Here is an 18,376-nt window from a genome sequence, read left to right on the forward strand (position 1 = left end):
AATAAAATACATGACAGAAAAGATATGTTCACCTACCAGTCTGTGTGTACCTAGAACTGAGGGAGAAAAACATACACTGGAAAAATATTAGGAAAAAGTGGAAAACTCTTAATAGACATTGATCAAGAGACCACTTGAAATGTTTTACTGTAAATAAATTCAGTACAGTCCTCATCTGGTTTGGGAGGGTTTGAATGGATTATGGTTGTTCATGTTATTTTAATAATATTTTGATTAAGCCTTATTTTCTTCTATAATGTTAGTAAATAATGTTATTCTATGTCTTGTTATCCACTGAGAGTATTGTTTTTAAGTACAAGTATCAAATGCAAACCTTAGAAAGGAGCAGGGAAGGCAATGGAAAAATTCTGAGCTGATTGGAATTTTGAGGGGCTAGTTGTCTCCTCTGGACAGATTACAGTATGTGTTGAGCTTTGGTGGATTAGTGATAGTGAAAGGGAAAAATCCTTTTTTGTCTTGGAATTATTATGTTTAAAGTCAGGAGAAGTGGGGTGAATTGCCCTGCTTTCTACCAACAATTAAATTGTTGCTTGTATCAGCTATGGATATTGGACACTCTTTGGATGAGGCCATGTTATTCTTACACTCTAACACTGGGACAGTCCAGTTTTTGCCCAGCTGAGGACTGACTAGCCTACACTGGACCATTAAAAAGCCAGAGCTCCAGTTTGCATGTGTCTGTAGCAATGTGAGCTTATTTGCCTTTGCACTGACCTTTTCCTAAGGCAGACACTCCACCTGCTCCATCCAGTGCTACTTTCAGCAGAGGACGGATCTCCCCCTCTTCCCAGGCATCGTTCGCATAAAGGAGAAGCCAATTTCCACTACCCTCCGCTGTAGGAGAACACTTCAACCTCCCTGGACACACAATAGCAGATTTAAAGGTAGCCATCCTGCAGCAAAAAAACTTCAGGACCAGACTTCAGAGAGAACCTGCTGAGCTTCAGAGTAGCAGCTGTGTTACTTTGTATCTGCAAAAAGAACTTGTGGCACTTTAGAGACTAACAAATTTTTTTGAGCATTTGTTCGTCTCTAAGTTGCCACAAGTACTCCTGTTCTTTTAGCTGAGCTTCAGTCCATTTGAAAATTTGATACCATCAGCTCAGGACTAAACAAAGACTGTGAATGGCTAGCCAACTACAAAGCAGTTTCTCCTCCCTTGGTGTTCACACCTCAGCTGCTAGAAGAGGGCTTCACCCTCCCTGATGGAACTAAGCTCGTTATCCCTAGTCAGATTCTTGCTTGCATATTTATACCTGCCTCTAGAAATTTCCACTACATGCATCCGAGGAAGTGGATATTCACCCCTGAAAGCTTACGCTCCAGTACATCTGTTAGTGTATAAGGTGCCACAGGCCTCTACCCTCCCCTTGTGCACTGCTGTGGCCCTTGAAGACTACTATTCCTAGCATGCAATGCTCCCACCGTTTGCAGAGTATTGCATGCTGGGATCTGTAGTCTTCAGGCTGAACTTTGGCCACGTCGACCACCACTTCCTCCGCCGCTATACATTGCGCATGCGCTCTTTTTTCCTTCCCCTCGAACCACTTCCCGTCTGCCTCTTCTAGCTCACGCGCCCCCTGCTGCTTCAGCAGGGGTAGCGCGTGACTGCTGGGCCGCGAAGCCAAGTCTAGCGAGCTGTCAACTGAGGGGGGGCGGAAGGAGAAGAGAGAGGGGAGGAAGCGCGCATGCGCCTGTTGGGTTCTGCCACTGCCGTCGCCGCCCTCGTGCCCGCGGCGAGGTTGGCGTTGGATCGCATTGCGCGCGGCCAACGCGGGGGGGTTGAGTCAAGTCTTAGAGGAAAAGGGGGGAGAGGAGCACGCGCGGGCGTGCCCACGCAGGGGGAACGAGGCGGCGGCCGCTCGGTCCGGACCCCAGCCGAGTTCGGCGAGTCCTGCTCCCCCTCCCCGGCGTGAGCGAGCGGCGCCTCTGCCCGGCTCCTCCTCCCCTCCCCCCGCGGCAGCCCGCGAGCGAGCGAGCGAGATGGCGGCCGCTGGGACTCTGGCTAAGCACGAGCAGATCCTGGTGCTCGATCCGCCCACCGACCTCAAATTCAAAGGTACGAGGGGTGGGGGCCGAGTCGCCCGGGGCCGACAGGCTGCGGGGTGGCGTGGTGGTGGGGGAGCCGGGCCCGGTCCGCCCCTTCCCCGGGGAGCGACTTCCCCGGGGTCGCGGCGGCAAGGCCCCGTCCCGGTCTCCCTGCGGAGCGGGGAGCCAGAGCCGGTGACCGGGACACGGCGCCGCCGCCGCCGCCGCCATCTTGAGATCCCGCAGGGAATCGTGTGTCTCGGGCCCGGCTCCGACCCAGGCCGCTCCCGGGCAGAGGCGGGCAGGTGCCGCAGCAGCCGCCCCGCGTTGTATGCCTCTCCCCCCTGTGCCTGGAGCGGGGCCTCTCCGCCCGCAGCCTGGGAGCGTCTGCGCCGCAGCCAGGCCCTTAAACCTCCCCAGACTGCCCAGCCGAGGGGACGGGGCAGCCCGGCCTCCATCGCCTGGGAGCTGGCCAGGGACGTGCCGCATCTCTGCCCTGCCCGCTTTCGGGGCGGGTCTCTGGGGATCGGCGGGAGTGACTGGGGGGGCTCAGAGCGGGGATTGCTCCCTCCCCAAAACCTGTGTGGCGCGTCTTCCCCGGGGTAGGAGAGGCCCCGGGGCGGATGGTGCATGTGTGAGGAGAGACGCTCCCCCTTTCCCGGGGTGTCCTCAGCTCTGTTTGTTCCTTGTCTCCTAGTCTCGGTCTGCTTGCGGCTGGGTTAAGTCCAGCTGTTATCAAGGGTTTGTAGCGGGGAGGGAGTGGTGCTATTTTGCACCATTATCTGCTGGTATAACTAGGGGATCTGCAACGGCATGCTCCTTTCCCAGGTGGAGTTTGTCCCCTTTGGGAGGGCAGATGACACGATGCCGGCGTATTTCGGAGCAGTTTTAGGTTAATCCTTTGGAGTGTCTCAGTAGGCAGTTCATTAACTTTTGGTAATGAAGAAAAGGAATGTGAGAATTGCAAGTGCTTCTGTGTGTCAGATATTTATTTGTGGGGAGCTAGCTATGTAGTCTTACTAAGACTGGCTTAAAACCGTTCCCTTACAATAGGCTCTGATTGATTACACTGTTCTCTGATAAACCCCAGCTTGAACAGTGAGGGGGGTTCTGAACAGAGACACACATTCAGTTGCTAGGAAGACAGGCCCCTTGGAAGGTGAGGACCAAAAGAAAGTTGTGCAATGGTGATCATAATTATGTGGTAATTTTTAGTGCCCACAGATTGACAATGGGCATTAAGTGAACAATTTATTAAAGCTTTTATTCTGAAACAAAACTGTTACTGTTAATTTTGAGAAAATATAAATAAATCTATTTGCATAAACATAAATTCCTTAATTCTTCAAATAGTATCAGCAGTTCTTGTACTTCTTAGCTAATCCTTTAATCTTTCTTTGTATTTAACTTTTTAAGTTTAACAGTGTTAATTCTTCAAGTTCTTTTTCTATTTATAGTATTTTGGGGAGCAGAGCAGTCTTTTCTTGCGTTCTTTGGGAAATTTTAGAATCATTTTGGTGGCTTATTTGTAGAACCCTTTAAATGGGCAAGTAGAATAAACTGATGTGATCTTGTCTTACAGAGGACAACTATGTTCCTGAAAAATAGCTTTAGGTAGCCCATGTTTTATCAACAGGGCATAAAGCTTGCTTATTACAGAAGACAGATTTACAACAAACTATAATTTTCATATCAGATTTGAATTATTATCTACCCATTTAGTCAATTAAAATTAAACCTACAGGAATACGCTCACTAATTTTTTTGGTAAAACTTTTAAAATTGCATATTCTCCGATAACACCCAAAATTAGAGGGTTTTTTTTCTGTTGTACATTGTTAAAATGCGTCCAGGTTTAATGAAGTCTCTCACAGGGTTAGCAGGCCCCAGAATTCTACGTGCTCTTTGAGAATGGCTGCACTGTATTATACATTTCAATACCCTGTTGTCTCCCAAGAAGAGTAGAAAGAGGGTACACACATGCATACTAAACCAAAGCTAGTATGTATAATTGCAGGCATATCAACCTAGAATGTCTCTCTTAGCCAAAAATAAGCAATGTTTATTGGGTATAAACAGAACTGTTGAGATGTAAGAGATGCTGTCCTTGAATCATCATTGGTTTGCAAAGTCTATAGGAAGGATATGAATAAGCAAACAAATAGTCACAGTGTGTACCTTCAGAATGGGAGACATACAAATTGTTTTAAGTGTAAACTTAAACTTTATTTAGACAAGTACAGGAGTTGGGAAGGCTTTTGTGGAAGGGAATTTTTAAATAGAACATGAAGCAAAATGGGGCCTTTGATGACTATATAGAAGGACCAGACCTATTGGTCAGACACAGCAGGTCAGTTCACTTACTATACATGCCATCCCAGTATGTACCCTTTTATGTTAAAATACGTCAGAACAATGTTCAGTTAACCACCATGCTTAACAGCAAGGTACAATAAAACACTGTTTCTCCAATGAAATAACTTAGAAAGTTGTGGGGGAGGGGGAGGTGTGTGCGAAAGAGATTGTAAGTAATATATTCTCCTTTTATTCCACTTAGACAAGCTGATAATAGGTAGTGTACCTTAAAGGAGGTTCTGTTTCAAATCCAATATGGCAAATTGTCTTGCGTTGGTAAAAAGAATAGTGTTTTACTGTGATTGTCACTGGTTTGCTGAAGTTCTTTTGATGGGGCAGAAAAGAAAGTGGTTGACTCATATAGCATTCCTATAATCAAACATTTGATGTGCACACTAGACATCCAGATAGGGATTTTTAGAGTCCAGAACAAAAACAGGCTATTTTTTTGCTCCCAAAGGATTTACTTTCTGACATTTGTGATAGTCGAATGAGGGTATGATATGTGTTAACATGCTTTGGTGTAAGCAGCATGTTGCATTCAAAAATAAGCAAGTACTAGTCTTGTCAGGAAGCTCTGAGCAGCCTCCAGTAAAATGTTCCTGGTTTTTGCTTTCTTTACAGATGAGAAAGATGGTCAGCATCTTTGCTAACTGACTTAATTACTCAGAACCTTAATCAACAATTGCTGCATAAGGTCTAAATGAGAAGGTGTTACCATTTGGAGTTCATATAGGTTTAAGAAAATATCTGATGGTGGCTGATGAAATATGAAATATTTCCACTCCCGCCCTCACAATGAATGAAAGACTAGCATCCAGTATTTGTAGCCCCTAGATCTTTCAGTCTTAATAGCCTCTTGCTTGCTGAGGCAAAACCAGTTTTCTGTTCTGATATAATGGGCAATAGTTGATCCTATGATATTGTGGCAGTCATCAGATTTACTCATTACATGGTTGTTCTCATAAGTAGCTCTTAAAACATGTGATGAAAGTAAGTATAATTATAACTTTTTTTTAACAAATGGAGAAACTGAGGCACAGAGTTGAAGTGATTTCCTGAATGAGCCACTGGCAATGCTGAGAATGGAACCCAGGTCTCTTGCCTCTTAGATGCTTTATCCACTGAACCATACTACCTTCCTAAATCAGAGTATTCTTCCATCTCTCAGCCTAAAACATTTTGTTTATAACTTGAGATCTAAAGTTATAGCTATAGTGGCTTGATTTGATTGGATGATTTGAAAATATATTATTTGCTTAAAATTGACTAGTTTGGAAAATGGAACAACTTCACTGTATACTATAAGGCTCTTTCAAATCAACCATGCAGATACTGATACATTTAGTAATCTTTGGGTGTTCTGATGTTCTCCACAAGTTGAAGCTGCAGTTTTAATCTATCATCAATCTCTTGACTCTAAACAGATTTCTGTCCTGTTTAAAAGTCAGGTACCGTATATACTTGTTCATAAGCCAAATTTTTTAGTAAAAAAGGGAAGCACCAGAGAAGGGGGTTGGCTTATGAACGGGTATAGAGAGGGAGAGATGGGACACAGCCTCTCCCTCCCAACAGAGGGGGCAAGGAGAGGCAGCACAGTCAGCAGAGCCAGAAGGGAGGAGGCGGGACCAGAGTCTCTCCTCTTCTGGCCACACTGCTCTCCCCCCAGTCTCCGAAGGAAGGGCAGCTCCGGGGCTGGCAGGCTGCAGCTGTGCTGCTCAGCCCTGCCCCACAGAGCATGCTATGTTGGAGCAGCTCCAGCCAGGTCAGAGACATCCTCTCCTGGCCCTTCCCAGATAAGGTGGGAAGGGATGGGATGCAGAGAGTGTGGGGGTCCCGGGCTAGGGGTGGGGTCATGTGGTGGGTGGTCACAGGGGTTACTTCCCTGATTCCCAGCTCCCTCCCCACCCCAAAAAAACCAATTTCTCCACCAGTTGCTGTCCCAGCCCATCAGGGTAAGCAACTGGTGCGCAGGGACACTTGTTTACTTAGGTTTACCTCCCTGCCTGTGGATGCATGAGGTAAACAAACCATCTCGACCCATCAGCAGCTTATCCTGATGGCCCGGGAGCCAAAGTTTGCTGACCCCTGTATTATAGGGTTGGCTTATGAATGGGTCATAAAATTTTTCCATTTTTACGTATCCGTCTTGGGGAAAGGGGGGGTCGGCTTATAAATGAACCGGCTTATGATAGAGTATATACGGTAGTTTGTTATTGACACTTGAAGCTTTTCAGTTAAAGGTCTGATTGTCATGGGATCTCAGCATGGTCTTCATTAAATTGATAAAGGCTCTTTTTTAACCTTTAAAAGGTATGTATGATTGTGAGAGTTTAATTGGGGTTACTTTCTGCGTGTCAGTCCTTTTTTTTTCTTATCTAGAGCTGCTCCAGCCTTTAAAAATATAATTAAGTCAATAATAAACAAGGTATGTGTTTTGCATACACTACCTAAATTTCTTCAAAATATTGTGTCAGAGTTCATCGTTAACAAGTACATTTCCCAGACTTGAAGAAGAGCTCAGTGTAAGCTCTAAAGCTTGTCTGTCTCACAATAGAAGTTGGTCCAGTAAAAGATATTACCTAACCCACTTTGTCTCTCTTAATATCCTGGGAGTAACTTGGCTACAACACTACATTAACAAGTCACTCATTTTGCTAGTATTTAATAACCATGCTCCTGGCCATCCTGGTAAAATGTTGCTTCTTGTTCCAAGTCTTTCTAGTAACTATGGAATATTAGACACATTTAATTTAGAGTAGTTTGTAAGTATTTATATCACCAAATATTTTCTCACTCCCTTTAAAGTTTAAAAACATCCTTTTGTTACTAACATCTCAAATTATTAAAAATGAAAAAAAACTAAAATTCAGATTTTATAATGAAGATTTTTTGCTTTTTCCTCAATTTGGACAATGAAAATAGATTAGTCACCTTCATTTTCTGGCTCTGTTACACTAGCATAATACTTCTCTATTCGTTACAAACATAGCAGAGGAGTATTTAAATGTAGTCTCGTCAGTGGAATTTAAAAAAAGGGTATGAACATTTCTATTTACTAAGCCTGAATTGACTTAATCCTTTAAAGGATTATCAGCCAGTATCTTATTTAGGGTGCATATTTCAAATAACTTATTGGCATCACATAGGAATATTTTAAGATTTAAAAAAAATGCTTTCTTTTTGAGTAGGGCTTATTCTTGATTGAGGTTCTTCATTGAAGATCTTGTTACAGGAATGTGAAATCCAGTTGTGTTTCTATTGAAAAGGTCACTTCTTGAAAGTGTAAACAAAGTATCATTACAGATATGAGCAAGAGTACAGTGGTGGTGTTTTTCCATTTTGTTCCTGATTTTGTCATGTTTTGGGCTAGAATAAAAACATAAATAAATAGACTGAAATCACTCAGTTACCAATAATGATCACTATAGCAGATCAGATTTCATTTCTCATTATCAATCTGATTTGTAATCTAAACTCATTAGAAGAGTGTAAAATTGCCTCCTGTTAGAACCAGTATTCATGCAGATTAACGTGTTCAGGCTACATAAAATATTGCAGGGAAACACTTTCTAGTTATATGTCAAGTATAGATGTCCTTCTGGGATTTCTCATGATTATTAAAAGCATATCAAATAAGTATTGGAGTTCAGTAGTATGCTTTGTAATCACTGCCTTGCTATTGGTAATGTTGAAAGCTACGGGATATGCATTACTGCAAATCGAGAAGGTTGAATTTAAGAGTAAAAATAGCTCACTGTTAAATCCATCCCCCTGCTTTCAAGATCTGTTGCCAAAATTGGCCCAGGCTATGCCTTTTTGTGTAGGGAGGATTTGAACTCCTTAAATGTAATCTGCCTGCTTTATTTGAGTGTGCCTGCATTGGGTGGTCTTTTGGTACTGCCCAAAGTGCCAACAGGATTGTGGTAGATTAGTATTGAGTTGTGTTGTCTCAGACTTCACTGTGAAGTAAATGTTCCTGAATAAAAATAACAGAAAATAAAGTCATACTAGTTACATTTAAAAAAATTGAAATATTACATTGCACAGGGAAAATTTGATGAAAATGGTTATGTGCACAATTGTGATTTTACTATTTATAAAATGACTAACTCTTTTATACTTAATGTGTCTGCATGCTAAGTGTTAGTAGTGTGTACTGAGATATATCATTCTGTCTTAAGTTGAATATCTAAGATTCAGTGAATAGCCATTGATTTTTAAGGCCAAAAGTGTGTGACCTCATTCACAGCACAGGCTATAGAATTTCACCAAGTGATTATTGGTCAAAAATAACTTTTAGTAAGATGGACAGACACCCTTTCCTTAACCTGTTCATTATATAATTTTAACATTAGTTTAATAAAATCATATAATTTTTTGTAGTGGCAATGGACTGTAAGATAAAGTAACAATATGTATAGATGTGTTAAGAAAAAATAAAATGCAACATTTAAAAAACTTTGACCAATCAGTATTTACGGGCAAGTGTTGTGACCATTGTCATCTCATAATCTCACAGTTAGGACAGAACTCAAAACTGAGTAATAGATGGGTTATTTTGCTTTGCCAAGTTAGGAGTACTGTAGGTGTATTTGATACTGACTGCTGTTAGATTTATTAAAGCTGAAAATAGTGTGACAAGTTATGTTGGTAATAGTGGCATGTCTTGCTATTTATTCAGATAGAAAATTTTATCAATAAATACTTAGAGTATTTGTTGTCAAAGGGCTACCTTCTTCTTTAATTGGAGTTAACAGGAGTTTTGTTGCTCAGTTTATCCCACTTCCAGGCGCTGGAGAAATACCAGCTATACATGATCCTAGATCTCTCTCAAGTGCGGCTAATTGTAGTTTGAGAACGAAACTGACAGATCTTTTTTATTGTTTAAGGTCACTATGAAAAACAGAACCTTGAAGCGTAGTTCAAAGATAGCACTGTGGTGGGAATCCTAGTTCCTCAGCCAAAGGGGTTGTATATAGTGCATTGGATGTTTCAATACAGCACTGTCCTCTAATGGTTCATTGTTGAATGAGGTGGTTCATATCCTTATAAACTTCTGGCCAGTTTAGTCATTTGATTGATAGCTGTCTTGTAAACTACGCAATCACTAGCCATTTAAAGGATTGCAATATACTTATCTTGCCAGTTGCAAAATCAAGTTGAAAGAAAAGACTGAGGAGAGCTTAGTTCATACGAAACTAGTAAGGAAAATTAAGAAATATATGAACCGTTAAGGGACTAATTATAGATTGGTATTAACTTTCTCCACCCATACTGGAAGTTCTCAAATGAGACAACTGTGATCTTAATGTAAACCAAACACAAACATATTAATTTGATAGACAAAATCAACCGCAAGTTTGACCAGTAATACGAGTTGTAGCATTCTGCACAATTCTTACTAAAAATAGGAAAGTAGAATCACAAGTATGGTATATTGTAGTTAAGAAATTCCACTTTATTGTTTTTTTGTTTTTTCCTTTAAGTCATAAAACTTAATTTCTGATATAACAAAGATGCAATTTATTCTTGGGGTGCGCGTATTTATAACAATCTTGATTATAACATATTTGATTATAATGTACTTGAGCATTGATTTCTGAGGGGAGAAGAGCTTTCAGTGAAGCTTTCTTGTGCTTTTTAGCTCAAAAGTAAAAGTTTTGATAAAATTTTGTTTTGTAAAATTTGTTTTGGCAATGTTTAGTAGTTTTGAATAATGGGATGTGGGCTTTGGGGGAGGGAGTCCTTCACTTTTGACTTTATTATGCTTTAAATCATTTAATTTAGAAATGAAACTACCAGCATATGATATTCAAGTTGAATACAGTTGGCAGTGAGGTTTGAAGAAATCTTCTGTTTATGCAGCTGTCGTGGCAAAAAAAGCATATTAGGTACTTGAGTGAATTTTTAAAAAGATAAAGAATAACCCAGAAAATATATGTTGGCATAACTGAGTATAATACTTGCTTAGAGTAACGTCTAGTTTGACACTTAAGAGACCAAAAAGGTCTGGAGAAGGTGGCCTGAAGTATGGTGATAGTTAAATATGCCTAGAGATCATAATAAACTAGGGTTTTAACTTTGAAAGAAGTTAGAAAAGATTGTCTGCAATTTTTAAAATTCTAGATTGTATTTCTACATTGTCTTGTAATACAAAGTGTATGTGGGGGGCTCTCAGTAAACTTAGAACAAAACAGAAATACAACGCACATAGCCTATGGAGTTGAATTCATTGCTACAAGAGGTTACAGTCAGATACCGGAGCTAAGTTTAGAAAAGAATTAGATAATTATTAATGATTTTTGATGTTGTTCATGTTAACATAGGGGTGATAATTTTTATTGAAAATGGAGGTTCTTTTGTCTTTGCAGTTTTCATGATATCTAGCATATGCCATTTCACTTCCTTGTAGTAACTTTGGTTAGGGTTTTTGGGTGTGGAGATGTGTGTAATACATAAAAATTAAGATACCCAATTTTGAAATAAACTGTGGTACTATTGTGCAGTATAGTCCTGATTTTTTCCAAAATCCTGTTATCTGAACCTCTGCATTATTCGAATCCCTTCCTACTCCCTCATGCTGGAAAGGGATTTGCATAACAGAGCAGAGACCCCCGGCTGCAGGGTACAGTTACCAACTTTCATGCAGTAAATAAGCACCCCTACTTTCACAATAAGCTAAAAATCAAGCTAATCCCATTTCAAAATAAGGCCAAAACAAGCCAATCCCTAAGAACCCCAATAGTCTATGTGACTAGATCCCACGGCGTGCAGTCTGGGACTGTGGTGGGCCTGCTGTGCAGCCCTGACTCCTCCTCCCCCACTCCCTCCCTTTGCCCCTGCTCGCTGGGAGCCGATTTAAAAAAAAAAAAAAAAAAAAAAGCTACAAGCTAAAAACTAGCTAACAAGCAACTCAAGCCAATTAAGCCAAAAACAAGCCCAATTTCTGCCCTTTTTTTTTTTTTTGCGGGTTTGGCATGTCTGCTGCAGGGGAGCCTATCTTACTGTGGAGGTGCCGGGAAGGCTGCAGTCCTGATGGGGCAGAGCAGAGTCTGGGCTGAGGGTCTCTGCTCTGCCAGGACCTCAGTCTCCCTCCTTCAGCTTGTGCCTGCAATAATGGAGAGTGAGTGAGCAGAGCCGTGACGGTGGGAACTGTAGAGGGCTTCCTATGCTGCTGCTCCTTATTGATTATCCAAACTTCCTATTATCTGAATAAAATCATGAGTCCCTCCTGGTAGTTGGATAATTGGGAGTATGCTGTATTAGTTTTACTTGATGGAACGTGATTTGAGGTTACTGAGATAAATGTTTTATAGTTCTAAATGAGATGGAGTAGGTTACCAACAAGAATACTATTTTTTTTTTAAAGCAGATGATCTAGTAATTTCCTGAGTAACTTAAAGGCAGGTCCCATCAGTGCCCTTAAAACTAACTGTTGAAGACATGAGTATCAGTCTGTTTCTGTACATTTCTAATTAATCTTTGCACCTCTGGGTGAAAACTCATAATGTGTTTGGTTTTTTTGCCCATGAACCTGCAGTGAGATATTTGTACATTTAGAGAGCTTGTATGTCAATGGCCTATTGGATAGAGCACTCAACTGGGAGTCAGGAGACCTGGGTTTTATTCCCAGCTCTTTCACTCTCCTGCCTGGTGACCATGGGCATATCACTTCACCTCCCTGTTTCCCCACTGTAAAATGGGGACAATTATACTGACCTTCTTTGATATCTACTGATTCAACATGCTGTGTAAGGGCTAGGTATTATTATTTAGACCTGCATTTAGAAAATTTAAAATATGACACTGAAACCTGTTGAGGTTGGACTTTGTGCTTTGTATCAGGCAGAGGAGGTTGGAGAGCAGCAACAAAAAATGAAACTAATTTGATTTAAAAAAAAACAACAGCAAACTTTCATGGGCTGCTTGCTATTACGGGATGAGAAGAGCAAAAAATACCTCCCTTCCAAAGTCCCCAATAACATAAATGCATACACTTGTCTTTGTTCACAGCAGGAGCAGAATTATGAAACTTGAAAAAAGTTGCTTTCCCTCTGTTGCTGGAACTTTACGCACAAGGGAAGCAGTGGTGACCAGGAAAGTGATTTTTGAGTTCTTGCATTAGGTTCAGTACTTTGAATGTCCCTTGTTTTGAGAGTGGTCTCTTTGATAACAAGTTTTTGTAGCATGCTGGTCCCTGGAATAAGTGTCTTGAGGAAGCTGATTTTGATTAGGCTTTTTGCAGAGAGACTGAGTACCGTATATACTCGTTCGTAAACCGAATATTTTTGGTAAAAAAGTGACTCAAAGAGTGGCTTATAAAAGGGTCTACACCAAAATTTGGAATTATTGAATTGAATATCTAATACATTGTTATTTTGTTTACCTGGAGCGTCTGCAAGCATGGAGTTCCTCAGCACCCTGTGACTGCGGTTTGCAGCTCCCATTGGCTGGGAATGGCGAACCGCGGTCACAGGGAGCTGAGGGGTCCATGCCTGCAGACTCTCCAGATAAACAAAACGTCCCAACCCTCCAGCGGCTTATCCTGACAGGCTGGGAGTCAGAGTTTGCCGATGCATTTATTGATGTCAATATTGCAGCCTTTTAAAGTTGCAAAGGCTTTGTTTAGTGAGCTAGATTGGCTTGAAAGGAATACTTAAAAGAGCAGTGCAGATCTGCATGACACAATTTGACCCATGCATTTCACAAAATGCTATACCTTATAAGCCAGTCAGAAAAATAGAATGAATGATAGTACTATAGCGCTGGTGTCAGTCCGCTACTGTGTAATTTGATCTCTTCATGCATTTCTACCTATGGACCTCATAAGTCTTGAGCCAATATGAAAATATAATGTGCAGAATTGATGGAATATCTATTAAAATTGAAATAGCATGTTATCCCCACAGACATGCCAATCTACAGGGCTGCTTTGAAATAAACAAAGAACAATAATAATTTGACGGTGATAAAGCAGGTGACATTCCTATATAAAGTCCTACAAAATCTATAACTTCAATAATAGTCAATTTTCATACTGGTATTTAAAATGAACAATGGTGAAATAAAAAGAAAAAGGTGTGCTTATCACGCAGCATTCAAACTTAAAGTTGTTGAATATGCAGAAACAAACAATAATTGCGCCGCTGCTCATGAATTCTGTATCAATGAGAAGCAAGTAAGAGAATGGCAAAAAAATAAAACACTAAAAGACATACCAAGAAGCAAGAAAAAATGTCCAACGGGGTGCGCTTCATTTTCTGAGCTGGAGAAAGATCTCAATAACTGGGTTGTTGAATGTCGACAAAATGGGTACATTGTCACTAGAACTGGAATTCGTCTGCCTACTCTGCAAATGTCAAAAGAAGACAAATGCAAGTCAGTAAAGCCATCAGTGTTTGTCGCATCAGCGAGTTGGTGTACTCGCTTCGTGAATTGTCATAGTCTCTGTCATCATTAGCGAACAAAGATAGCGCAAAAGCTGCTGAGAGATCTGGAAGAAAAATTTGAATGTTTCCGAAGTTTATTATAAAATATCAAAAGGAATATGCATTTGAACTGTCACAAATAGGAAATATGGATGATACACCGATGACATTCGATCTCCTGAGCAACAGAACGGTAATCGCTGTTGGTGAGTTATAATTAAAACCACTGATCATGAAAAAATCCATTTTATGGTGGTTTTATCATGTTTGGCAAATGGATCAAAGCTCCCTCCTGTTGTTTTTAAAAGAAAAACTTTGCCTAAAAACATGACATTTCCTACTGGTGTCATCATACATGCATACAAAAAGGGATGGATGGATGAAAGTGGGACTATTGAATGTCTGGGAAAAGTGTGGAATAAGAGACCAGGAGCACGTTTCAAGAAACCTGCTATGCTCGTTTGGGACGTGTTCAGGGCACACAAGATGGATGAGGTGAAAAATGAGGCCAAAAATATGAAAACTACTTTGTCTGTAATACCTGGAGGCTTAACTTTTCAGTTCTACAACCGCTTGATGACTGCCTGAACAAACCCTTTAAAGGCAGGCTATGCAAAATGTGGTCTGAATGGATGTGCTCAGGCATGGTGAAGTTGAAAAAAGGCAGGAATCTTATGAAGCCCGAAATCAGTCTGGTCACCCAGTGGATCAAGGATGCGTGGGTGTCCATTCCCTTGGAAATGATAGAAAAATCATTTAGGAAATGCTGTCTCAGCAATGCACTCGACGGGTCAGAAGATGACACAACAGAGACTGATGATGAGAAGGAATCTGAGTCTGAAGATGGCACTGCCGACATCTACAATGACCATGCAGGTGCAGCTGTGACTGAAGCCGAGTTTAATGAACTGTTTGGTGAATCAGAGACTGATTCAGACTTTGAAGGATTTTAAGACTTTTTAAAGTCTCATATTGTTCTAAGTTACTTGTTTTAAATATCCATTTACTGATTTTAAATATTGACTGTAATTTTGAAGGCAAATACATATTTGTTCAATTGTTGTTATAACAGGTTTTTCATTAGATTACATTAAAATAATTCTAGCAAAACTTTTGAGTGTTTGTTGTGATGCCAGCTTTTAAAATATAGCAGTTGGAAAACCTTGGCTCCCAGCCTGTCAGGGTAAGCCGCTGGCAGTTTGGTAAGTTTTGTTTACTTGGAGCATCTGCAGGCACAGAGCCCCTCAGCTCCCAGTGGCTGTGGTTTGCCGTTCCCAGCCAACGGGAGCTGTGGGAAGTGCCACCACTTCCCGCAGCTCCCATTGGCTCGGAATGACAGACCGTAGCCACTGGGAACTGAGGGGCTCCGTGCCTGTGAACACTCCAAGTAAACAAAACTTACCCTAATGGGCCAGGAGCCAGTTTGCCAACCCCTGAAATATAGGGTCGGCTTATGAAAGGTCATACAGTTTTTTTGCTATTTTTACCTATCCATCTTGGGGGGTCGGCTTATAAACGAACGAGCTAATGAACGAGTATATACAGTAGTTTGGCACCAGGGCCATAATAGTTGGTAGTCTGAGATGATTAAAATGAATTTTTGATTCCTTATATATCATTTTAAGAATTGCTTTCCTGTTGCAGCAGAGGCTAAAAAGATGTATGAAAACTAGCCTGGAAGCTTCATTTTTTGTGAAGGCACCTATGCCTTATGGTACTGCTTATTGGACATGTTGAATAAACTTGAAACCTTCACTGTGCTTCAGCCCCACCAATGCTGGCTGTTTTGGTAGTATATCAGGTGAAAACCTATCTTTCATTCTCGGTGGTTTATCCAGTTTTGCTGTACTAGTCTGGCATTCTTTGTGTGGTTTCTAGAAAGAGTTCTTGTGAGTATCTCTACTTAGTTCATCCGTTATTTGGTTTATTTAGATTAGGCAACATGTTGCAGTTCCTGCAGTAAAGGATCATGCCATAGCCAGTACGCTACTGAAATATAATGGTTGATCACCTATACTTAGCAGTCCCTGACACGTGGCCTTGGACATCGCTTGTTTTATTAAACATTCACATTTATCTCCTGGAAGAGGAGAATATTTTATCAGTGTAAAGTTTTGAAAGACTTATTTTCTCTGTCCCACTGTATCCCCGGGAAGAATAAGAGTTGTTCAAAATTTTAAAATTTTCTAATTGATATGAAGTCATAATATTCAGTAGGAATAACATTGCCATTAAGTGAAAGTAGGATGTGAGTTTGGAATTAACAAAGAGAGATGTGGACCTTTAATATAAATAATTGAAAATGAGCCTCAAAGAAAACTTGTCACTCTGCTAAATGGATGTGTGGGGAATATCTTTCAATAAAAAAGAACCAGGAAGGTACAGCAATTGAATATAAATCAGGCTTACTGTCTTGTGCTTTTAAATTCTAAAGCTAACTTAAATTAAGACTTAAGTAGTTCTGGCAAAAAGTTACTTATTTTCTCATCAGGTATTGGTTTGTTTGGCTTATAATCACCCTCCCAAATTACAAATTTGAATTTTAATTTCAATTTTAACGCACCATAATATTGTATTTACACAATAAAGTGTAACTGTTGATTGTGAGTACCGAAGCACTTCATTAGAGTTGTGCTGAAGTGTAAGCATGCATAGTTATAGTAATATAAATATTTCATATCAGCTGGGATAAAGTAGTTCTCCCCCATGATGTTTCAAATTACCATCCGCTATACAGCGTTGTTTGAGTACTTATGATCTTTTGTGTATTAAGTGGTTAATGTTGTACTCATTGGATTCATCATGCCACTGACACCATCAACTGAGTGTCAGGTTTTGGACCAACATGAGGTTATAAACTAGGATTCTTTGAGTGGGAGTTTATTGCTCTGTCTGGTTTGAAACTGCTAGGCTTCTTCCCGGCTAAGAAGCTGGCAAAAAGTATCTCTTTAAAGATATTTTTCCCCACAGTGAGGTCTGTCAGTACCGCCTTCAGGCATGCCTGGCAAACTGCACTGATGTTGCTTCTCAGTGTTCTACCTCTGTCAGAGGTAGACAGAATCTCTCTACAGGTTAAAAATAGAGCTCTTCCCACTCCTAAGGGAAAATCTTTGGCAGATCCACTAGCAATCTGCATGATGACTGACAGCCTGTCAGGATGGAGAGCTAGATGGAATCTTATATAACACATGGCAAGTGGTGTACTCTTCTGAAGTCCTAGTCTAGAATCAACCTTCCGGAATTGTGAGCATGCAAGTGTCAGCTTGTTTTCAAAGGTGCTCTGAGTCACACATTTATGAGGAGAATGATATAACTACTACCATAGTTTAGCTCATGTCCAAAAAGAACAAACAACAAAAGATTATATTGCAGATCTTGAAATACCTGGATTTGTGACTCAGAGATATCGATAGGTTGAATGGCTCAGTCATAATAAGCTGGAAGTGGGAGAATCAGAGTTAAACCAGCAAGTCTTCAGTCAGATTATATAGAGTTGGTTCCTTCCGCAAGAGACTCATGTTGCAATCCAGTTCATAGGGAAGATAACCAAATTCTGCAAATATTTTCGCTTAGAGACTACAGTGGATGCACTACCACTTCCCTTATCTGATCTGCAGTGATCCCTTTTTACTGTTACCCTTTGCATCCAGATGGTCAGAGGGGTCATCTTGGCTTGAGTTTTGGTTGGTAATCCTGATTTCCTCTTCTGGCCCGCATGCCCTTGCCTTCCCAGATAGTGTGTCCTCCATGAGTTAGTACTAATCTCTTGAGATCTCATGTACCACACGCCTTTGACCTACCCAAACCTGCAGTGTATGAAGCTTGCCTTGTGGAAACTGAAACACCATGCCTCCTAGAGCAAGCTGTGAAATACTGTCAACTTGCTTGATTTCCTTGTTAGATCCAGAAAATTTTCTACTTTTGGCCATCCATAGTCTTTCAGGAGGAAGACAAATCTCTGGAGATCGTCCATGAAGGGCATTTTGGACATCTCTTTAAATTGTTTACAGAAGAATCTGAGTTCCAGGTTCTTGAAAGTGCAAGTCTAAGCAGCAAATAGTAGGTATCTCATTCTTTGCTGTGTCATCAAGCTGTGCTTTGCTGTGTCATGTAAGGCCCTACTTAACTTGTGATATTGCAGAAATTGTGGATTCCCCAATATTAGGTTTTCACTGCAGTTTTGACAGTGGGAGTCCCGCCATTCATGCAGGTGACAGTAGGAACCCTGGCTGCCCTGTGGCAGAGAGCAGTAGTCCCTGCTCTCAGCCCTGGGCCCCCACTCACATCCCCAGGTGGCCAACAGGAAAAAATCATGGAAAAGTAATTATGGACTTTATTACCACAAAATTGTTTAATGCTATCTCTCTTCTCAATGTGATCTGTTATTTTACTTTCACTCCTGGGGGAATTCTGTGGCACTGTATGTGCGTGTGTGTGTGTGTGCATATTTCATGTGCTGCATATATTTTTAATTTTTTGTGTGCAGAAAATAGCTTCTGCTGAAAAGTTGCTGCAGTTCCGCATTTTGCCTGAGGTGCTGT

The 18,376-nt window shown here is 40.9% G+C and overlaps 1 protein-coding gene across 1 annotated transcript in view; it reads left to right on the plus strand.

Annotated features, from left to right (window-relative positions):
* Nucleotides 1-1,724: 1,724 nt before the first annotated feature.
* The window catches only part of VAPA (VAMP associated protein A), a 41,902-nt gene continuing 25,250 nt past the window's right edge, over nt 1,725-18,376 (plus strand). The window contains exon 1 of the mRNA XM_077810449.1: nt 1,725-2,080. Within this exon, the coding sequence (XP_077666575.1) occupies nt 2,005-2,080 (76 nt within the window). The 5' untranslated portion in view covers nt 1,725-2,004. The remainder of the gene's footprint in view (nt 2,081-18,376) is intronic.

Source organism: Eretmochelys imbricata, chromosome 2 (genome assembly GCF_965152235.1).
Source record: "Eretmochelys imbricata isolate rEreImb1 chromosome 2, rEreImb1.hap1, whole genome shotgun sequence".
In the NCBI taxonomy this organism is placed as follows: Eukaryota; Metazoa; Chordata; order Testudines; family Cheloniidae; genus Eretmochelys; species Eretmochelys imbricata.